The sequence below is a fragment of the Brassica napus genome, chromosome C3 (genome assembly GCF_020379485.1).
Source record: "Brassica napus cultivar Da-Ae chromosome C3, Da-Ae, whole genome shotgun sequence".
NCBI classification, from domain to species: domain Eukaryota; kingdom Viridiplantae; phylum Streptophyta; class Magnoliopsida; order Brassicales; family Brassicaceae; genus Brassica; species Brassica napus.
This window is the reverse complement of record NC_063446.1, coordinates 50,859,948-50,884,563: the sequence shown is the minus strand read 5'-3', so window position 1 is coordinate 50,884,563 and position 24,616 is coordinate 50,859,948. Positions and strand designations below refer to the sequence as shown.

The following is a 24,616-nucleotide window of genomic DNA, read 5'->3' as shown; positions in this document are numbered from 1 at the left end:
CACGCGTATCAATACCAAAAAATATGATTTAGTAGGTTTTGTGGATAATAAGTGCTTAATTAGAACATAAATGTCAGTATTTGGGAAAAGCACTATGATGGTTTTATGAAAAAGTGTTAACAATGGTTGATTGCGTTAAAGCTCATATGTTACCAACAAAACAAAAGGTTCATACAGTCGATAAAGGATCCAATTCCCTGCAACACAAATCGTTAACAAAAGAACTCGTGTGATAGAAAAATAAACATATTTTCGTGTCAATATTTTTGGTATATAATTTTGTAGTAAGAAATAAACATATTTGCCTTATCGTTTTTTTTCATTCGCTTCTTTTTCTTTAAGTTTCTTAACATAGAGAGATAACATAAACATAATTTATTAACGAATGCATATTCTCTGTACATGTAAACCAATATGTTAGCAGCCAACCTAGGATTTAGAAGGTAAATAATACAATGTTTTTACATATACACATACTTATGATGTATTAAAGTATAGGTTAATCTATATTGATAACAAATACATATGTCAATATCGCCTAAATCTATACATATCTAATAAAATAAGATAGTTGAGTTAATAGATATTCGTTACATTAAAAGTTAACATTTAGACAAAGAAATAGCAAGTAACAGTTGCTAGGGGTGTTACGCATGTCGTTGGATGGTCGACCATGTCGTTGGGTGGTCGACCATGTCGTATGGCTTGCTCAGAAATGGCGGCAAAATAGAGCTCATCACCACCGTCGTGGAAGCAGAGGAAGAGTTCGCCGTAGGTACAGATTAAGGAATCGATCCCATTTCTAATCCCAAAAGTAATCAAAGATGTCATATTTATCGATGTAGAGATATTGAGGGCGAGGTTCTTCTTCTTCTACACTTATTCTCTACTTATTTTATGTCTGTTAATAAGTTTTTCTTCTGTTTCTCTTTTTTTTATATAAACTGAAATCTATTTTTAATTCTAGAAAGCAATGGAGTTTTTGCAAACGAATGTGGTGATAAGGAAAGAGTATTATGACGCAGAATAGAAAGGCTAGCTAGTAGAGTAGACATGTCTGACGCAGCAAAGAGGGTATAGGTAGTAGAGTCAGTGTAGGGTATATGGGTAATATGGGTAATATGGATACGTTAAAAAAAAAAGAAATAGAGAAGGGTATATCTCTAATATTAGACTCAGTTAGAGGCATTGACACCAATTTCTCTATTTTTAAAGAGAAATTTGAAAATGGATTTTAAGATCTTTTGTATCACATTTTAGTTAAAAACTAGACTTTGACCCGTGCGCTCGCATGGGTGTTTGTTCATGTTTATGTTCTTGTTATAGATTCATAAATTTTGACAGTTGTGTGTTTTGCTCAATGTCTTTAACGTCTATTTATGAACTATGAGATTATATTTTTCTTTTATTGTGATTTTATTCATTTTACTTCGTAAAGTAAAAATTAAATTGTGAAATATTATAATTTCTTTTTTTGTGGGTTTTATGAAATTATACTATTAATATTGGGATTTAAAGTTGAATATTTTTTGAAAAATACATTATTTAGACAGAAACATAAAAAATAATAAAAGCAAGTTACGAAAAAAAATTTCAAAAACAAATACAGCTTTTTGCAAATTTTATTTAGCCAACGTAATTTAAATTATTGAATTGGGCTATTTTGTTATCATTAAAAATTTGGTACATCATATTTTGTCTATAGTAGACATTTTAACCTGAATGCCCGTGTGTCTTTTTGGGGAAAAAAAAAGGCATAACCTTCGAAGGACATGAAAAGCAAAAGGGTTCACCATCAACTAACAGATATTTAGAGCTACCTTTGCGTATATGTGACGGAAGAAGTGTACATAGTTCCCTCACAACTGTTGCACGAGCAAAAATGTTACTTTCAGGTCTTTCAGCTCTACCACATGTTGCACCTGATGAACAATACCAATTCATTGTTGACGTATGCAGCAGCCATGTTGATCAATTGCTAGCCGGAAACAGTTTTGAGCTGAAACTTTAGTATAATAATTCTGTAAAGAGCAAAAACAAAGTGGATAAAAGAAAGAGTGTCATATTCTAAGACAATGCCTATTTGGAAAAGAATGACTCAGAGTCCATCATGTCTACCTTAACTTGTACCACAAGCAATATAATTACCATGTTCAGACTGCTAAAGAACATAGCATACAGAGATTGGGGGTGTTTTCCGTCGTATGACTTCTTACAGAAAATCATGAACTTAGGAAGACATACACTGCAACATTAAAGAGGAACTTGAAACATCAAGCTGATATACTTTGAATATATTCCTTCAACTTACAATTTCGAATAAGACAGCCCTTTAAAACAAACAAACAAAGATGAAAACTTACTCTACGGCCATAAAGAAAGATTCAGCACATTAATACATTCTAATAACCAACTTAACTGTTAAGATAGATCCTATAACTAACAAAGAGCAACCATATAGTATGAAAATACTTCCAGAACTTAAGCAGAGTATTGTGAATGAGATGCTTACTCGTTTCCGCGAGAGATGAAACTTATTAAATCATTGCATAATCACATGTTTAGCACTGTTTCTCCTTGTAAATGTAACTACTTCCATGCTTACAGCTCTGACTACCAGCATAATTTGTTCTTCGGAACAAACAAACCTCAATAGCGATTGTACCTAATGGATTCTGACAATTCCAAAAAGAAAGAACTTTACCAAATAAAAACACTTGAGAATAAAAGCAAGTGAAATTTCACACACATTTTTTTTTGCTTCGTCTTTCCTATAGTGCCAAACACGACGTAATCAAGCTCAGTGATACTATATCTCAGATCTTAAGATTAAAAAAAAACAGAGGAATGATTGATGAAATACCTATGAAGGAAGGAATGATGCCATCTTCCATGGTAGTTATCTCATCAATCAATCAAACGTATTGACGTGTCGGTAAGCCTCACAGTTAAGATATCGTTTACGAAGCATCTGATGTTGGAACCGCTTCGGCGGCAGACTTTTTTAACTTCAACAAAGTGAGTCAATGGTGACTTAATTTTCCGGCTTAGCTGTGATTGATATGTTTACGAACGATTTATATAAATACCTTTAATGAAATCTCTCTGTTTAGGTTTAATACCTTTAATAAAACTACTGTGTTTTAATCCAATGGCATAACTATGTAATTATTGAGGAAAACTCAGGGGTATTTTCTATTTGTACTCCCCTTTTAATAGATTAGATTGCTTCCATAGAATATCACGTCTATATGTGGTATTTGCAAAAACCTAATAAAATTTTCTGAGAAACAAACATACATAAGCATTCATTAGATTTTTCAATAGAATTACCACTTCCAATTAACAAGAGTTTCATTTAATTTCTTGAGGTTCCAATGATTAATTGACATGAAGAATATTGTAATTGAGTTTCCATCAATGATGGTGTGAGAAAAACATGAAATAAAAATTATCGTCATCCTTATGTCAATGAGCTCTACAATCAAGTAAGAGATGTAAAAATCTCAGGGTCAACTCTGAGGGATATGATCAACCCATGAATTTGGTTATCAGAGAAATAATATCACAATTCAAAATTGTAACGGATATGCTAAAAATCTGGGCATAAATGACTAAGAGAAACATAACCGTGTCTCTTGTGCCTATGAAAACTTAAGGAATAAATTACTAGAGATATTTTTGGACGTCATGAGAACACTAACAGAGATGTTGCAACTATTGTTTCTGTTACTGCAACCATCAAGGGAAAGATGTGGGATGTGTTAGACGATTTGTCATCATCACTATTGGATTTAGGACTAGTTTAATAAATTAGCTTGTTGCGAGTGGTTATTGAATCTTAAGACTTGATTCATTTTATGTGTGATGGGCTTTAACATGTAAATTAATTCTGTTATTTTTTCTTAAGACAGTGGTTCGCTTACAAGAAAATGATCTTCAAGCTAGATACAAGTCAAGCAATCTCTTGCACAAACACATTATTCATGCTTCTCATGATCACAATCACAACTTTAGAACAAGTACAGTCCACTTTGAGATGAGAATTTTATAGAGCTTACTCTGAACACAAGGCTTCGATGTTTTGGTGGCGTTGCAAACAGTGCCGGCCCTGGACGGAAGCGGAGGAAGCTTGTGCTTCCGGCCGTCATGAGATTATATTAATTAGCGGCCACAAATTTAACAGAAGTTCTCAACAGCACTAATGGTTGCGATGCTCTTATGTGGACAAGAGGGAGTGAGTTCGATTGTTCCTCTATTGCTTTTTAAAAAGTATTAGAATCAATTAATTTATAGGCCACTTTATTAATTTTTGCTTCTAGCCTCATAAATACTGGGACCGGCTCTGGTTGCAAATGACAAGTTTTTGGACATTTGACAGAATAGATACTTGCTGACTTTGGTTACATCAACAAAATATTGCTAGTAAATGTATAATCAGTTTTGTAAGAAGATGAAGAGTTGAGAAAAAAAAACTTAGAGAGCCTTTGTCTTCAAAAATTACGATGTCGAAGTTTACCCAAAAGAAAAAAGTTACAATGTCGAAAGCAAAATATTGGAATTACAAAAATGATGAGTTTAAAGGCAATTAATTATCTTGTTGTGTATACAGATATCAAATCACCTAAAACACTCTGACATTTAGAAATACATTCTACCAGAACCATCAGTATTTACGTTTTCTTCTGTTGAGTTTCATTAAAATCACACAAACTTCCTCCAAACCCACCTAAATATAAAATCTTCTCAAGTCTTCTAAAATACTCAGTCCAATACACCCAACTTAGAGGTTTGTGTTTTGATTTTAAAAAGAGTTTTTTTTTTCACTCCTCCCTAGGATGAACCTGTAGGTTCACCAATCATTAAGATTTAGCTATTTGAGATTCAGTATCTTTTTAAAAATAAAATAAAATAATAAAATTTTGTCAAATTATATTATGTTTTTTAAATAAATAAAAATGAATAATAGTTACCAAAAAATAACTTTTTTTTGAATATTGTTAACGTTGTTAGCAAAATACTAAACTTTAGATTCTAAACCCTTGGATAAACTATAAACTCTTGGGTAAATCCTAAACCCTAAATCACAAATATTAGAAACTAAATCTTAAAAATTCTAAATCCTAAATACTAAGGGTTCAGGATTTACCGAAGGGTTCAGGGTTAAGGATTTAATGTTTAGTATTTTTAAAATATAGTTTTAATGTTTATGATTTAGAGTTTAGGATTTACCCAAGGGTTTAAGTTTTACCCGAGGGTTTAAGGTTTACGATTTATGGTTTAGGGTTTAGTGTTTTGCTGACGGCGTTAACACTATTATACAAATTATTTTTTTGGTAATTACTATTATTTTTTATTTATTTTTAAATTATAATATAGCTTGAAAAATTATTATTATCTTGTTTCCTTTTTTAAAAGATACTGAATCTTAAATAACTAAATTTTATTGGTTAGTGAACCTAGAAGTTCATCAGGATTAATTTAAGAATTTTTTTTTAAATGCATCTGTTTACAAACTTATTGTAATCCAATTCATTTAAAGAACTCTAACAGTAATTTTTTGCAATCGTAAATCTTTAAAAAATATGTAAAATTACCGATTAAAATTTATTTTTATAATTATTCTATAAAAAAAAAATTGTTTCAAACAGAACAAGTTGAGTATCCTACTATATATTAATTGAGAAGTCACTTAAGTGACTTGTGCTTAAGTGTCATTCATAGATGAAGTTTACAATTAATTCATTTAATTTGATTGGTTGTTTGTATTTGAATTTTCATTTATTTAATTAAGGTTTTAAAAAAGAAACTAATCCTAGAACTACCTAATCTAATCTATACTACCATACAAAAAATTAAACATTTTAAAATAAAAGAATTAGCATATTTTTTATAGAGACAATTAAATATCATAAATTACATTATACAATTTTAAATAAATACATATGGCATGACATAAATAATTATATAAACGATTTGAACATATTTATATTAATAGTGGATATAATAAATTATAGATTACAAAAAAACTAATCAACCTAAACCTAATAATATTTTTTTATACTCACTATATGTATATATATTTATTTATTTATCTAAAATGTGTCCAATGAATGCAAAACATTCAAATATACAATTTTAAGAATATTCATTCATTTTTAATGAAAAATGTTGATTGTATAGTTGAGTTATTACTTTCAGAAATGATTAAAATATTTGTATATTAAAACCATAAAAGTATATAGTAAGTCTTTTAAAATAAAATTAATAAATGAAAATATTTATTATAATATAAAATTGAAAAATTGGAATATTATACTAATATGAGATTAAAGTCAATATACTCTATTAATATAATTTTTATAGCCTTGATTATAATAAAATTATATGGTAAATTCTTTATAATAATATTAATCAATGAAAAGGTTTATTATAATATAAATTAAAAAAAAAGATTAATACAGGACTAGAGTTAAGACTCTATTGATATAGTTTTGATTATAATAAAATTGATATGCTTATTTTGTAATAGGAAAAAAGAAAGGATACATATATAAAACATCAGTGAAGGATAATAAAACTTGTTTGTTATATTTTTGGTTGTATTCTTTGTTATTTTATATTTATACGTACTTAATTTTTTATATGTTTGCCGAAATATTTTACGTATTACTATAACTGTTAATTAATTATTTGTAGCTATTTTACTTCTAAAAAATAAAGTGGTAGACAAAATAATGCGAAAATAGAAAGTGTTATAAAATAACTTTTTTGTTCATTAATCTCTGTTTTTTTTATTAATAAAAAATTATGTTTGGAAACTTATAATAAAATTTATAGAATTAACAATATATCTCAATAATCTTATATATCTCAATAATCTTCTAAGATTATACAATACTTAAACTTTTTATTTTTAAATTATTTAAAATAAAATGGTTATTTTTAATAGTTATGATTATTATTCAAAATTATAAAATTATAAATATAATATATAATTTTCATAAAGTATTTATAGCCGCGAAATCGCGGATAACCATCTAGTTTAATTTAATTGGATAGACTGCAACAAGGCACGACTCAACTCGACTCAACTTGATGGACGCTTGAAAGAGTTCAAGGCATATGTAAATCGTGTCGCAAATCCCACATCTCCCACTTGGACAAGGAAATTATTTATTAACTTTAGAGTGGGTTTGAATAATCAAATCAAACACATGATTCTTTTTGCTGGAGTCTGGACGAGTGTGGCAATTCAAGTGTTGTCTTCTTGTAACACAAGTGTTGTCTTCTTTTTTTTGCGTCAAAAGTGTTGACTAGATAAAACACAAGTTGTCTTCTTGTAACAGCCTTTGAAAGGAGGATCTTTTCTCTCTCTACTTTATCGCTATCACCTCTTTCCTTTTGACACCACTCTATAACGCTCCAACCATCCACGGCTAATAGGTCATACACGTCCGCTTTCTCGGCCCGTACACTCATCCCGTTCCAACAGCCGGTGCGTAAATTTTCCAAAGACTTGAAATCATTGTTTACTGACCCTGCAATCACCCCCCGACCTTTCCCTGTGTTTTGGCCTCACTCCCACGAAATCGCGAATCACTTTCCGATAGGTACCCATCCTTTCACTACTCCAGCCCAAGCATACTTAATTTTGGAGTTCTAAACGGATGTCTGACGGAAAAGGTAAGTCAACTTTAGTGACATAGGTAGCCAAATCAATCATATTAAGCCTTTTCCATATATCACAACTCGGGATGTTACACAATCTTCAAAGCTTTTCTCCGGCGACACGTGCGACTGCGTGCATCGCCGAAGGAGTTCCTTCTTCTTTATTCATGTTCACCGGTTGCTACTCTATCAACCTCTGCTCTTTTCTAATATGCTCGTGTGATCTGGGCAAGGGTTTCTCTTCGGCAAGTACTATGCTCGCGAGGAGTTTCGAATCAGAGGTGTCTCTGTTATGTCTGACTTCGCGGTGAGGTTATGAAGCGGTGGTCATGACGGTAGTCGGCTCTTAGGATTTGTAGAACATATCGGTTTTTACTCTCTAGACCTGTTCTGGTTTCATTGCCATTTGCATGGAGATGTGGGTTGTGTCATCCTTCGATTAAGCGGTTTTCCCATGCTGTTCTCGTCTGGTGGTTGCAATCGATAACGGGGGTTGGTCGTTGGTATTTTCCGGTGTCGGTGAGGCCTAACTCCTCCTTCACGTAGTCAAGCGAGCTCTGGAGTGTCCTTTTCTTAGAGACGTGTCTTGAACCGCAACTCACATGAGGAGTTGGAGCTTGGTTTAGTTTGGGCGTGTGTGGGTCAAATTGGTAGCTGGACAAGGGGTCGTCTATGGCTCTCTTCGTGGCTACTTGTTCAGCCTCATCCCTTCATTCCTCCTCTACATGGCGTCCTGTCTATTTCTCCCAAGTGAAGGTGGCGGCTTTAGCTTATGGAGTCGGGCCTCTGGTTTAAACTGAATGTATCTACCTTTGTCGATACTGGAGTTGGGTCTACTCAGCAAAGTAACCGGCCTTTGTGATACGCCCTAAATTGAAGGATCACTCTAAGGTTGGTGGATTGGATAAGCCTTGCACCGAATGAGCTAGAAAGCACAAACGATCAATGGATGTGGATCGAATGGTGACACAAGAGGTGCGGAAAGTCTCTTGATACTACCAACTTCTAAGCCCGAAGATATGACACACTCCGACGACTCAGAAGATAAGATGTTCAATGAAGAACAAATGATTCAACAAGTTAAAAGGAAATTTTTTTATTAAAAAGTTGAATCATTAAAACAATACAATAGCAACCCTTTATATAATAGATTGTGGAAGAAATAAATATTCTAGTCAATCCTAGAAACTATAAATCTCTTTAAACCATAAAGACTTGACTAGGAATATTGATTTGACCAACGACCAAGACTGTTGACCAAATATTGAAACTTTTGGTTGTAAAACTCTTCGACTGGTTCCGTCCTTTTGCATGGTTGACGATCTCGGAATTGCCGTCAGATTGATATATTATACGATCATGGCTTGTATTTCTTGGTGGGCCTTTCTTGGACAAATCCAAACACTGATTTCTTATTGAGCATAAGGCCTCCACGTTCTGCATCAAGCCCATTAGCTTCTCTCGGTCTAGAACTTCATGGATCAAACCGATAAGGCCCATAAAATGCCCATTAAGCCAAGCTATGATCAGTTGCTTACCTGGTTCGTACCTTAAGCTCCTCGTTGAGATATAGCTGATGATTTGGGTCGCATCATCCCCTCATCCTTTAAAAGGATTTGTCCTCAAATCCGGACATTCTAGGATGAATGAACCGACATTCTTCTTCTCCACTTTTGCTATCTTTTTCGCCAAGGACTGGTTATTGTTGCTTTGATCACGTGTCTCTTCTCCTGGCTCTGATATGAAGTGTTGTAGACCTTCTTCATGCCTTAGTAGCTTCACTGGGTCGTACTCCTTCCAAACGAATGTCTGAACCAGTTTATCACATGAAAAAGAACCGAGAATATCACCTGAAGCATAAGGGGTTGTGAGATCTTTTTCATGATCAGCTTCTGGTCCACTATCAACCACGTCTTCAACCACTTTTTGGACAGCCAGGAGAACACTTACAGCCTCTAGTTCTTCCTCCTCATCAAAGATTGGACCGAGATCTTCCTCCTCATCAAAGATTGGACCAAGATCTTTCTCCTCATCAAAGACTGGACTGAGATCTTCCTCTTGATACATCTGATCGTCCATAGATTCTACTCGGACATAAACAGTCGATAGGTCTGGTTCGATATCTTTGGCCTCCTGATCTTCTTCTTAAACTGGAGATGGACGTGGGTTTGTGATCCTGATGGATCTTAACCTTGAAACTCCCCAGCCATCTTTCCAAGCCTTTATTCGTCTTCTCTTCAGTTCTGGTTGATGGAGCCTCTTCTTTGCTGAGTGGTTTCTTCCATTTGTCTCTCTCCGGTCATGACTTCTTGGCTTCCTTCTCTTGGTGACGCTCATATTGTGCTCTCAACTCGGCTGTGTGTTTGTTGTACCTCCATTGTCGCAAATTTTCTTCTTGTGCTTTGTGCGCTGCCTTCTCTTCATGGTTGATCAGTAGTCCAAAAGACATAGTTGATCTCCTAAAATCTGAAGAGTTAAGAATGGCTGGCTGTGAAGAACTATGAACCTCAGAGTGGCTCTGATACCACTTGATACGCCCTAAAATAGGGAAGGATCACTCAATCGGACTAAGAGGATATGAACTCGCCAAAAGGGAGAACTGGTGGATTGAACGGTGACACAAGAGGTGCGGAAAGTCTCTTGATACTACCAGACTTCAGTTGTTTCTTGATATGACGCACAAGTCTAACAAAAGAAGGGTTTCTATATGTTGCTTGATATGACGCACAAGTCCAACGAAATAGAGATTTGTTTACTCGGAGATAACCTCACCAAGAAACAAAAAGTGTTCTACAAAGAACAAAGAGATAAACTCAAATAAAAGGGAACCATGAATGCTTTATTTCGTGGCTCATAGGCCCTATTTATAGGATTACAAGTTGTAGAAATCCAAAGAGGAATGTTCTAAAAACAAGGCATTGAAAATAGAAACAAAGACTTGACTAAATAAAGTCTTTGACTGAAACTTGAACTGCCTCTTGATATAGCCACAACCAGGACTTTGAAAAGTGAAGAATATGCTCCTGATATGGGCCAAGACATGTCTCTTTAAGGCCTGGTCGAAATCCATCTTTTTTACTTAGCCAATTTTTATCGGTTTCTCCATTTGGCCCAAACAAGTCTGTTTTTGATTCTTTTTTGTAAACCATCAAGCCCAAGACTTTCTTGGACATTTAGAACATGAATAATCACCTTTGGCATGATTTAATTGGTCATTGGTTCATCAGAAAGAAGGTTAGCCAATTCCAGCTTCTCAGGTGGTCTAAATTCACGAGAACTGAAGATCACCTGATTTGTAAATGGCATAGCTGTCACATATGAACTCCGAATGGCATAGCTGTCACATATGAACTCCGTTTGATCTGATTCTTCTTCGAGGCGCTCTATAATTGAGATAAGAACGTTCTTCAAGTGATTTGATGCGTATAAGCCTCGTGTTTTTGAAGATATGAGTCAAACAATGAACATATATCTTTACTGGTTTCAATGATCAAGCCATGCATGTATGTTTTGCCTGGTGCGCTACCCAAGGGCACATCATTCTTGATACGCCCTAAAATAGGGAAGGATCACTCAATCGTACTAAGGGAATATGAACTCGCAAAAAGGGAGAACTAGTGGATTGAACGGTGACACAAAAGGTGCGAAAAGTCTCTTGATACTACCAGACTTCAGTTGTTGCTTGATATGACGAACAAGTCGAACAAAAGAAGGGTTTCTATACGTTGATTGATATGACGTACAAGTCCAACGAAATAGAGATTTGTTTACTCGGAGATAACCTCACCAAGAAACGAAAAGTGTTCTACAAAGAACAAAGAGATAAACTCAAATAAAAGGGAAACATGAATACTTTATTTCGTGGCTCATAGGCCCTATTTATAGGATATACAAGTTGTAGAAATCCAAGTGGCTCATAGGCCCTATTTATAGGATATACAAGTTGTAGAAATCCAAAAAAGAATGTGTTAAAAACAAGGCATTGAAAATATAAACAAAGACTTGACTAAATAAAGTCGTTGACTGAAACTTGGACTGCCTCTTGATATATCCACGACCAGGACTTTGAAAAGTGAAGAATATTCTCCTGATATGGGCTAAGACATGTCTCTTTAAGGCCTGGTCAAAATCCATCTTTTTTCCTTAGCCAATTTTTATCGGTTTCTCCATTTGGCCCAAACAAATATGTTTTTGATTATTTTTTGTAAACCATCAAGCCCAAGACTTTCTTGGACATTTAGAACATGAATAATCACCTTTTGCATAATTTAATTGGTCGTTGGTTCATCAGAAAGAAGGTTAGCCATTTCCAGCTTCTCAGGTGGTCTGAATTTGCGAGAACTGAAGATCACCTGATTTGTAAATTGCATAACTGTCACATATGAACTCCGTTTGATCTGATTCTTCTTCGAGGCGCTCTATAGTTGAGTTAAGAACATTCTCCAAGTGATTTGATGCGTAGAGGCCTCGTGGTTTGGAAGATATGAGTCAAACAATGAACACATATCTTTACTGCTTTCAATGATCAAGCCATGCATGTATGTTTTGCCTGGTGCGCTACCCAAGGGCACATCATTCTTGATACGCCCTAAAATAGGGAAGGATCAATCAATCGTACTAAGGGGATATGAACTCGCAAATAGGGAGAACTGGTGGATTGAACGGTGACACAAGAGGTGCGGAAAGTCTCTTGATACTACCAGACTTCAGTTGTTGCTTGATATGATGCATAAGTCCAACAAAGGAAGGGTTTCTATATGTTGATTGATATGACGCACAAGTCCAACGAAATAGAGATTTGTTTACTCGGAGATAACCTCACCAAGAAACGAAAAGTGTTCTACAAAGAACAAAGAGATAAACTCAAATAAAAGGGAAACATGAATACTTTATTTCATGGCTCATAGGCCCTATTTATAGGATTACAAGTTGTAGAAATCCAAAAAAGAATGTTCTAAAAACAAGGCATTGAAAATAGAAACAAAGACTTGACTAAATAAAGTCTTTGACTGAAACTTGGACTGCCTCTTGATATAGCCACGACCAAGACTTTGAAAAGTGAAGAATATTCTCCTGATATGGGCCAAGACATGTCTCTTTAAGGCCTGGTTGAAATCCATTTTTTTTTTCTTAGCCAATTTTTATCGGTTTCTCCATTTGCCCCAAACAAGTCTGTTTTTGATTCTTTTTTGTAAACCATCAAGTCCAAGATTTTCTTGGACATTTAGAACATGAATAATCACCTTTTGCATAATTTAATTGGTCCTTGGTTCATCAGAAAGAAGGTTAGCCATTTCCAGCTTCTCGGCTGGTCTGAATTTGCGAGAATTGAAGATCACCTGATTTGTAAATTGCATAACTGTCACATATGAACTCTGTTTGATCTGATTCTTCTTTGAGGAGCTCTGTAATTGAGTTGAGAACATTCTCCAAGTGATTTCATGCGTAGAGGCCTCGTGGTTTGGAAGATAAAAGTAAAATAATGAACATATATCTTTACTGCTTTCCATGATGAAGCCATGCATGTCTGTTTTGCCTGGTGCGCTACCCAAGGGCACATCATTCCCTCCCTCTTGAAAAGGATTTAACCTCAAATACATTTTACCTGTATCAAAAGGAAATGAATCAGGAAAAAAGAATCAGAATCACCACAAAAATCGATTTCAGCTTTATGTGAATTCTGTTCCAGCAATGTGCTAACCTTAAAATCGTCTAAAGCATATGAAGATGCAAAAAAAATTCCAGTGATCAGTTCATGTCCATAAGATCTCAGACTAAAGCTATTTTCTTTGAAGACAAATGAATCAAACGATTTTCTAGAGTAGAAAACAAGTTGTTGCAAATCAAGCTCAGACGACTTTTCAAGATGATCAAGACTAGAACGTTTTATGTCATTGGAACTGACTTTATCAAACAGATCAGGCACATAACTGATGATACAAAGTTCCTTACAGTGCTCTTTGGACAAAGGCGTAGGAGTTGTGCTGGGATCAAAGCAAAGATGATTCTCTATGTTGATTGATGTCATGCTTGGTGCTTTCTCATCAAAGGTAGGACCAAGTTCGTCTTCCTCATCAAAGATGGGACCTAGGCCATCGTCCAAGGGTCTCCTAGTGTCAAGGCGTGGTTCTTGTTGTGGGTAGTCCAATGGCTCTTCCTTAAAAACCTGTGAAACTATAACAAGACTACTCGGATGCTCCGGTTCAAAACATGTCAATCCATTAGTCTCTTCCTTATCAATATCAAACATAAGATCAGGTTTTGGAGAAGGAAGATCACATTCATCCTCACAAGTGATCCAACTTTCCATCAGCTCTTCATCATACTTATCAAAAATTGGTAAAGAATCTGAAAAATCTTTTAGATCTTCACTGTTGTTTTCAGATTTACCTTTGGGTTTTTTATTGATGAATAAGGATGGCTTAGCTACAGGTGCACGTGTGGTTCTGCTCTTCTTTTGGATCTTACTGACGTCCTTGAGGACTTTCACCACACCCTCCACAAGATTGTCACAAAACTCTAGGACTTCAAACTGACTGAAAAGTCTTCTTTGGCAGCTTCAAATATCTTAACCTGAAAATCCTTAACACAAAAGGTTAACAGATAAAAATAATCCTCACACTCTCAAGTGTTTACCCTCACCCACACACGTGTTTTTCTCAGATTTAGTGGTCACACAAGAGTTTCCTCTCAAAGTTCTAAAAGAACAAATCAAGTAACCCAATAGAATCTTCAAACAACAAGGGATGAACACAAGATAGAAATATAAGAGAACTGATTCAATCAAACTTTTGTTTCATTTTTTTTAATAAAAGAATAGCAATAGGTAAGGTAGTGACTCGGATTTAAGATTGAAAGAAGAAGAAGTGTTTAGAAAATGAAAGATGAGAAGATGGATAGATAGTACCGGTTGAGTGGCTCTGATACCACTTGATACGCCCTAAATTGAATGATCACTCTAAGGTTGGTGGATTGGATAAGCCTTGCACCGAATGAGCTAGAAATCACAAACGATCAATGGATGTAGATCGAATGGTGACACAAGAGGTGTGGAAAGTCTCTTGATACTACCAACTTCTAAGCCCAAAGATATGACACACTCCGACGACTCAGAAGATAAGATGTTCGATGAAGAACAAATGATTCAACAAGTTAAAAGGAAAAAAATTTATTAAAAAGTTGAATCATTAAAACAATACAATAGCAAGCCTTTATATAATAGGTTGTGGAAGAAATAAATATTCTAGTCAATCCTAGAAACTATAAAGCTCTTAAAACCATAAAGACTTGACTAGGAATATTGACTTGACCAACGACCAAGACTGTTGACCAATTATTGAAACTTTTGGTCGCAGAACTCTTCGACTGGTTCTGTCCTTTTGCATGGTTGACGATCTCGGAATTGCCGTAAGATAGATATATTATACGATCATGGCTTGTATTTCTCGGTGGGCCTTTCTTGGACAAATCCAAACACTGATTTCTTATTGAGCATAAGGCCTTCACGTTCTGCATCAAGCCCATTAGCTTCTTTCGGTCTAGAACTTCATGGATCAAACCGATAAGGCCCATAAAATGCCCATTAAGCCAAGCTATGATCAGTTGCTTAGCTGGTTCGTACCTTAAGCTCCTCGTTGAGACATAGCTGATGATTTGGGTCGCATCACTTTGGTTATCAAGGGTGGCAATTGGCGAGGCGGTTCTTGGGTTGTCATTGACCGTTTCGGTGTCCCCAATTGGTGTTTGCTCACCTCCGAGGACATCATAAGTTTCTCTTGAGACTGTGTGGTGATGGGTTTTGACTAATCTTTGTAGGTGTTGGAGACTCTATTGACAGTATGTGGTGGTGAAACCAACCCGTTTTCTTGCCCGTGGTGACTGAGGCGGGGCTTGGTCCCGGGAATCAATTGGTAAGTGTTTTCGGTGCCTCCATCTCTTATTCGCTTGTACTGAAAAAATGATGACGATAATAATTTTGGATGAGATCATCCAGAACCAACTATTTCGAAAGTGGCACGGGAAGACCCGTCATCCGAGGCAACGAGGTGAATCTCTCCTTCTTGTGATTAGCGCTGATGGTTGAGAACGGTAACCGATACCCAAAGACTTGAACTACGATTTAGCGGAACGCGCCGGGAACATGGGTCGAGCGAAGCTAGTTATGAATCTTGGAATTTGGATGCTTATGTTCAAATCGGCTTGAAATCAAAATCGTTTTCCCGTTTACGGGTTGATATTTATAAAATTTAATATCAAAAAAATAGTTATCGAATCTTCTCGCGCCACTTGTAACTAATTTTATGTATAAATAATAATTTATCAAATATAATTATTAATAAAATTAAAAATAAAACCTTTTAAAAATACGGGTCCGGATATCCGGACTTAAAAATTAAGATATTCGGATCCAGATTTGATTTCGGCGAGATTTTACTATCCAGATCCGGATTCGGCCGCCCCGAATATTCTATTTTTGGAGTGGATCCGGAGCAGATCTCGAATCGAATCCGAATCCCGGATAATAATTCGAGGCCTCTTATAAAAGTAATGGAAAAGTCTATCATTATTCATAACATAGAGGTTCCTTATATAGGAGATTACACCGTCATATATAAAATGAAAGATTACAAATCATAATCTCTTGGTTATGAGCCATCCACAATCTGGTTCATAACACTCCCCCTTGGATGTCATAACCATTTAGAGTTTGTAATGTGCTTTAATGTTGTCTCATTAAAACCTTACCAGGAAAACCCAATTGGGACAAAACCATGGTGAAGGAAAAAGAGTACAACACACATTACTTCCCCTGATTTGGACATTACTGAAGGTCCCTTGGACTTCTCCAATTTTCTGCAATCCGTGGGTGATGAAGATCTTGGGCAGAATATGCTTCGTCCTCGAACATGATAGTTGGTTCTTCTTTACCATCGGCCATGCCACAATCTGATCGAAAATATTGAGTCATCGACCTCAAATACACACACACGAAATCTTGGATGATGTTGCTGTGATATGTGTGTACCACCATGTGTAAAATATAACCTGTCTGAAAACAAATCAACAAAACCAAATAACCGCTCTTTGGGCTGGTTAGTATAAAATAAACCAAAATCAAAGGCTTCTTCATCGTCCTTCTTATGGACCAATCAGATCAGTGTCTAAAACAAGACTTCTGCATCGTCCATCTCAGGACTAAATGGACTTCTTTATCGTCCACCTTTTGATTGAATGGATTAGTGTCCAAAACAAGTGATCTCACGCCCATGTACTAGATAATGGGTAAGACTGGTCCATACTAAATCTCTTGAGTATCCTTTTCTGTATATACTATTTGATGCACAAGGATTTCATTATTAATGTACTCAAGCTGTAATACCAAACAAAACTTTGTTTTCCAAGATCTTTCATCTCAAACTCTTTCTTGAGATATTCAACTATTTGGGAAATTGTATTCAGAGGTTCCTAGGATATTCAGATCATATACATTGATGATTATCAATATTGTTCTCGATAACTTGATGTACTTTCAGCTCAATACCCTCTAGTACTTTCATTATCCAGTGGACCATATAAATATGCAGTCACTACATCAACTTGTTGCAAGTCTAATTTTCTCTCTTATATAGCCAGACTTATGAGAAATCTAAAAGTAGTTGAATCTACCACATAGGAGTATGTCTCCTCATAATCTATTACTGATCTTTGTGAGAATCCTTGTGCAACATCAGCTTTATATCTCATGATTTATATTCCTCACAAGACCCATTTATATCCACTGGTTTTAACATCATATGGCGTCTTAATCATATGGCGTCTTAATCATATGGCCAAATACGCCTTTCTTCCTTAAACTATTTAACCTCACGTTTCCATTCAATCCAATCTGTTCTACGAGTGTGCACTCTTATATTGACGTGGGTTCATGATCCTCGCTTTTATTCATAAATTCAAGTGCTACCTTGTATGCAAATAAATTATCTTATGTCGACATTCCTTATTGGTTCCATTATGTTCCAGACATGATATAATCGATTGAGATTCATTATTATCAGGACATTTAATACTTTGCAGCTTGGCGTCCCAAGCTACATTGTTTGGTACATGTACCTTAGAGCCGGCAGGCCTTATCTCCATGTCTGGGATAGTTTCCTTAGTAATCTCAGATTTGGATTTTGATTATCATTCTCTGCACCTTTCTTTTGTTTCCGAGGATTCTTATCTTTTGGAACCTATTTGGTCTACCACGTTTCATATGTTGTCTAGACTCTGTAGCAACTTAATTGTGTCTCTTCTTGGACATCAAATTCGTTGGTGCTTTACAAGCTGGTTTATATATGACTTAGTCATTCTTTTTCGGGTCAGCAAATGTGTCTGGCATTTGATTAGCTAGCTTTGTAAATGTATAATCTTTGGACGTCTATTTCACATTCTTTAGTTCGAGGATCTTGCCAAGACATTGATGGTTGATTCCATTCTATTTCTTTTACCATTCTTTTACCAGCTTTATTTTTTTTTCTCCTCCTGGTTTTAAAATAATTCGTGTACCTGGCCTCAAATATAATCACCCATAGTTGGCTCAAAGTACTTTATTATTGTGGGAGAATCATATCCAACATATATCCCCATCCTCCTTTTGAGGTCCCATCGTAGTCTCTGTGGTGGAGCAATTAGTACATAGACAGCACATCCAAATGTCTTATGATGGGGTATGTCTGTCTCTTGACCCGTTAATAATTTTGATAGGGGATATCTATGCTCACTAAATGGCCTGATGCGTATTAACTTAGGTGCATGTAAATTTCGTGTGGCCCAAGCTGTGAATGAGAGTTTTGACCTCATAAGTTATGGTCTATCAATCAGCTATTTGCGTTTTAAAAGATTTCGGCCAGGCCGTTCTTGGTATGGACATGTATCACAGAATTGTCCACACTTGCCCCCATCGACATACCATAATCATTTAAACGCTTGGGACATGTATTCACCAGTATTATCTAGACATATAGTCTTTATTTATGAAAAAGGGGCTCGTAGCCGTTTTACTGGTGATGGTCTAATGAGTTTTCCTTGTGTACATGCTACACAAGTGAGATTCTTTGGGATAACTCTTCTTATCTTTTAATGTGTGCCTTTTGAATATCAATTTTCGCATCATGTTCTGGATTCTGGGATTCTTCCAATCAAATAGGGTCTTTGGTAATAACACCGTTCTTTGGTGATCATATCTCGACTTTTAACTATGTCCAAAGGTCTAGAGGATTCTCTATAGTCAGATACTGGTCTTTGAGACTCTTAATAAGATGATGGCTAATAATTAATATTACCCTGTATCAATTTTTCTCATTGGCAGTATTGTCTTCTATGATACATTCACCAAGTCTTTTTGACTTTAGGATAATCTTTATATCCAATGCCCACCGTAAATAATTATCTCCAGAGAGATTTAGGGTAGCAAAATCCAGGTTGATTTTCGACATCTCAAATCATATATCACTCAATATTTAGGTATAATTTTCATGCGGCCTTACTCTTAAAAACAATCAACTCGGATTTCAATCTTGTGAGGACAATGAGACTATCAATCTTAAAGGCATTTAATCAATCAGTCAATTTCTAGCAAGTCTCAGCAATACTATTTCTATGTGCTCATAATATTATGGTTTATCAAGACTAGCAAAAACGGATTCAATTAATCATGCAATTAGGGTTTAACAATCAATGGATTTTAGCAAGACTAGTAAAAAAATTTATTAATCACTCAATCAGTTTCAAGGCTGATTTTAGCAATACTAGAATATAGATTTCAAGCATGAATTTCAATGAATCAGTTTTAAGGCTAATTTAGCAATACTAGAATATAGATTTCAAGCATTAATTTTAATGAATCAGTTTCAAGGCTGATTGGTATTTAGCATAAACCATGTGTAAATAATTTATCTAGTATCCAAATTTATCAAACCTCAAAAACATATAATCAGATCAATCAATTTAATCGAACTTAGCATACAATCTTAAACCTCAAGACATTAGATTTTATCATGAATCTTTCAACCTAGCATACGGATTCTCAATTCTCAAAGACATCCAAATCAGATCAATATAACCTATCATACAGATTATTTAGGGTTTCTATTTAAAACAGATCAGATTACAAAACTATCAATCCTAGCAGATGATATTAAACCTCAAGAATCATGCAATCAGATCATTCGGATTTTAAACAAGTAAACCTCAATCAATCGATCAACCTATCAGATTATATAAGCAAAGCAAGCTAGCAACCTATCAGATTCAATCAATGTTTTAGCAGGCTGGTCGGTTTAAACAATTTTAAATCAGATGAACAATTAACCAAGCAGGATGAGAAAATAAATCTATCAATTTAACGGTCAAACAATTCTAGCGACATAGCATCAAATTCAATCAGATTTAAAACCTCAATGATCAAAACCGAAAACAGTTTTGATTTCAAAATATTCAATTAGGGTTTTAATATGTGATTTGATAATTATAGTATAATTAATTCTGATACTTATATTATTTAGGGTTTATAGATATAGGGTTAGGGTTTATCGGATTTTAACTTGTAAAAACCGATTTGGGGTTTTAATCATGTAGGAACATGATTTAGGGTTTGGGGTATCGAACTTTTAGAGCTTCGATTTACTCAATTAGGATTTTTGATCTATTACCCTATGGTTTTGATTCATAAAGATTAGGGTTTTAGGGTTTCATTCTTTATCAATCAATCCATGCTCGATTATGGGTTCTTAGGTTTTGAATTACCTTTTAACCTTAGATAATTGTTGAATCGGACCACCAAAGGAGTTGAGCCGCGAGCTGGACACGAACGGGACGCGAGCTGGAATGGATCGAGTCGCTTCTATCGGGTCGCGGACGTCCTTTGTTGCTTGATCGGGAACGCCTTGATCGTCGGACGCGAGCTGTCTGATGCTGTCGCGAACGAGGAAGAGGTCGCGTGCTGGAGCTTCTCTCGGGTCGCAAACACCTGAGCTAGGATCTGGAACGCCTTGGGCTGAAGCTGTTCGGGGACGCGAGGTGGAACAGATGCGGGAACAAGAGACGCGATCGGGGTTTAGGGTTCGTCGGATCGCCAGCTAGGGTTAGGGTTTTAGAGTTTTTCGATTTGGGTATTAGCTTAGGGATTTAGAGTTTCGTACTGATAACGTGTTATAAAAGTAATGGAAAAGTCTATCTTTATTCATAACATAGAAGTTCCTTATATAGGAGATTACACCGTCATAGATAAATGGAAAGATTACAAATCAAAATCTCTTGGTTACGAGCATCCACAATCTACTTCATAACGAGGCTTACTTTTTAGAGTAATTTTTAATTTGTTGTTTTCCTAGCTTTCTGTGATACGCGAGAATCCAAATCCCTAGGTGATCAATTTTATCAACGAGATATTGCGCGTGTGTCAGATCGTCCTAGCCGGGCCGAAATAGTCTTGTTAAGGAAAATGTGAAATGTTGGCTGACCAAAATGTGATGGGTCATTTCACTGAAGCCAATATTGAACTCATGCAAACAATGAATATAGTTCGTTGTAAGTAGGTTAGGATATTTATATTAAAATTTATCAACCTCGTTATAATGTATCAGCAAAGTCTTCTCAATATGAACATCAGCATAAATACAATACAACACCGAAACACATTATAAAGAGTGATCTTTCTTTCAAATGAATTGACGTATCATTTCATTTTTTTGCAAGGGAGATTAGCCTTGGAAGATTTGTTTCCTCTCGACCTCAATGAAATGTTTATCTGAATGAAAGCTTTTGGTGGCATTTTGGGTCCCATTATCTCCCTTGCGTTGTAGCAACTGCAACTGAAGACTCCTGACAAGCTCATTTAGCTTCTGGATATGTCTCTCTTGCGATATGATGATCTGCAACAAATTGGTGAATATTGCAGTTGGATTCAATATTCCCCTGGGACAGAAACACGAAAAGAAAGCAGACTTTCGGACATATCAGCTATTGTAAATGGTAGAGTAAGACTGAAATACCTAAAGTGGGAACTATCCTATCAGAAAATAAAGTAAACATTTATCTGTCACCATTCTGCAACGTGTGTTATTATAAGTAAGGGTATAATCTCAGAAATCATATCATGTTTAGCTCCTAATCGAAAGTTTTGGATGCGGACCTATTACAAGGGTCACTGAAGTCTAAATCAAACGTGTGATCCTAGCGTTGCTACTCACTCCTGATCCACAGAAATAAGAGACAGTCTCAAGATAAAGGAAAATGTAGATTACTAAGAGAGAAATTGGTAGAGAAAACAAATATCCAGTTGTATACTCATGAGTTGTCTCTTAATAATCAAGCTATTTTCGTCGACAAGAAAACAAACACATAAAAATAGCTGGAACCAGTACCTTCTCTTTGACAGATTCTTCCCTGTCTGAAATTTTCTGCTGTTTCTGAGAGATGGTGGTGGGTGCATCAAGGTCAACGAGTGGTTGTCTCCATTCAAACTGAGAGGTGACTATAAGTATAACTAGTAGACAGACGAGCATGATGGGCTTGGACATTGCTAATTCAGTTGTTTTAAAACACCTGTTCCAAAGGAATCAGCCAATCCCATGAAAATCATATACACAATAGTAGAGTCCCAAACTCCATTTCAAGCATAGCCAGAGGCAAAAGTTGCCAAGAAAATTGTAAAAGAAGAAAATAAATATATGCTTGGATTCACAAGAAGAAATGAACTCTCTCTCTCTCTCGAGCCAACTTTTGTTATGAGTTTCAATAATCTTCAACTAATAAAGTCAAGCAAATAGCACATTAAGAACTACCTACCCAGGTAAGGGTAAGGAGAGATGATAAGGAAAAAGTTTCCATTTTTATTTACACACATACATCAGCGAAAACCCAACAAGGCGATTAAGATGATCTCCAACTTACAGAGCGAATTTGGCCACACTTCATGGTCGACGACCTCTCTAGGGGTTTCTGTAAAATGGTGAAATCGATCGAGATCTTTTTGAAAGCGATTCGAGAATAAAGTGCTTTGGCGCCGGGTTCAGGAACACCCTAATGAATGAGTTTTGTGTTATTAGAAGAGAAATGCAAAAGCTTAAGAGGATGAATGGCTCTTTGGTTTATGGGAAAGGAATAATGTTTCCTTTTATAAATCAATTGGTGGATGTCCATAACCGTTTCGGTACATTTAGAGAGAGACGGCTCAACCCTAGAGAGAGAAAGGCAGCCGCGAGACTTGGAGAGGAGACAGAGGCGGCTACAACTTGTCTATTTTCTAATTCGTTTATGTTATGATTTGTAATCTTTCCTATTATTGTATTTCCATTTATCTCTTTTGTAACCCCTATATAAAGGGAACACTTATTCATTAATAATATACAGAAACTTACAGTTCTAAATCCTAAGTTTCACAACACGTTATCAGCACGATAGCCTCTAACACCCTGACCCTAAAACCAAATCGCTAAAACCCTAAAACCCTAAATGAAAAGGAATCTGCCTCGGAACTTCGAAGAGGCCGTTCTCCCAAACCGTGAGGACCCAGAAAACGATCAAGATATCAAATCGAAGACCTGGCCGAGACGAATCAGTCAGTGCAAACCGCTTGTCGATCTGACCACCGACGTGCCCTCACGCACAGATACAATGCGCGCCGATTTGCTTTGGAACCCTAATCCGAACCCGACGATACCGATGAACCCTAATCCGTTTGCGACTCCGTTCCGGCTCGCGTCCAAGACAGATCGTGTCCAGCTCGCGTTCCGATCGTGTCTAAGCTCGAGGTTCATTCTTGGTGGTCCGGTTTCTATAAACAACTAAACTAAAGGTATTTCGAATTCTAAGAACATAATGAATCAAATTTTGTTGATTGTAAAGAATGAAACCCTAAAATATAATCTCTAAGATGAAAGCCATAGGATAATAGATCAATCCCTAAGCGAGTAAATCGAAGCTCTATAAGTTCGATCCCCAAACCCTAAAAATCGAGATTGATCCACTGATCAATTAAAATCAGAACCTTAAAGGTTTTGAATCTCAAATCAAATCCCTTTGATCTAAGATCAAATTTTTGAAATCCCTAAACCCTAATTCAAAAACTATTGATTAATTAAAACTGATTGATTGATTGATTGAGATTGAATTTGATCATCCTGAAATTGAAATTGCTTGTTAATAAAATGGAAACCCTAAAACCCTAATTCTGAAAATCGATTTTGATTGTTTGGAATTGAACATTGATTGGTTGATTTGATCACCTAGAACTATTGTTAGGATTGTTCAAACTCGAATCTGATTGGTTGGCTTGTTTAAACTAAAACCCTAATGACCTAGTTTATATTATTTTAAAATCAAAATCTAAAACTACATATTAGGTTCAATTGTTCTAGACTTGTTCATACTCGTGGCCATATGGCCTTTTTGCATTCATACCATAACTTAATCACATTGATTGATTGCAATTACACTTAGAACTTATTCTAGAAATGGTGTTGAATTGAATCAAATAGTCGTGTGGCTTGATCTTTGCTTGGCCGATAGGTTTGCTTGTTTTGATTGCATCATGAACTGATAGAAACAAACCATGTTAGGATTGCAATTACACGACAAACTAAATGCATAAAAACGAACTAGTTTGCATCCATGGCCGTGCGGCTTGCTCATTGGCCGTGAGGCATAGATCTTGGCTGTGAAGGCTTGTTTGATTGTTTGAACATAAAACCCTAATCGTTTAAACATTAAAAACTATTCCTAAAAGAACTAAAAATATTAATCTATAACCACAGATGTCGAAAATCAACAACCTTGATTTCGCTGCCCTAAATCTATCTGGAGACAATTACCTTCAGTGGGCGCTCGATGCTAAGATCATCCTGAAATCCAAGGGACTCGGTGAATGTATCACCGAGAACAATAATGCCAATGAAAAGGATCG

The 24,616-nt window shown here is 35.7% G+C and overlaps 1 protein-coding gene across 2 annotated transcripts; it reads right to left on the bottom strand.

Annotated features, from left to right (window-relative positions):
* Window positions 1-21,229: 21,229 nt before the first annotated feature.
* Window positions 21,230-22,826, bottom strand: LOC106425053. 2 transcript variants are annotated; one of them, XM_013865775.3, is made up of 3 exons: window positions 22,606-22,826; window positions 22,077-22,257; window positions 21,230-21,584 (listed from the first exon to the last, which is right to left on the bottom strand). In XM_013865775.3, the coding sequence occupies exons 2-3, from the start codon at window positions 22,230-22,232 to the stop codon at window positions 21,414-21,416; spliced, it is 327 nt and encodes a 108-aa protein (XP_013721229.1). In that variant the 5' UTR covers window positions 22,233-22,257; window positions 22,606-22,826; the 3' UTR covers window positions 21,230-21,413. The 2 variants fall into 2 exon arrangements, with proteins under 2 accessions (XP_013721229.1, XP_022566312.1); XM_022710591.2 differs by having other exon boundaries at window positions 22,561-22,812.
* Between the last annotated feature and the right edge of the window lie 1,790 nt (window positions 22,827-24,616).

Bases quoted from the DNA above. Each gene is read 5' to 3' on its own strand.
- LOC106425053 (XM_022710591.2), bottom strand. The intron at 21,585-22,076 runs GTACTGGTTCCA...AATTTGTTGCAG, and splicing joins AAGAATCTGTCAAAGAGAAG to ATCATCATATCGCAAGAGAG.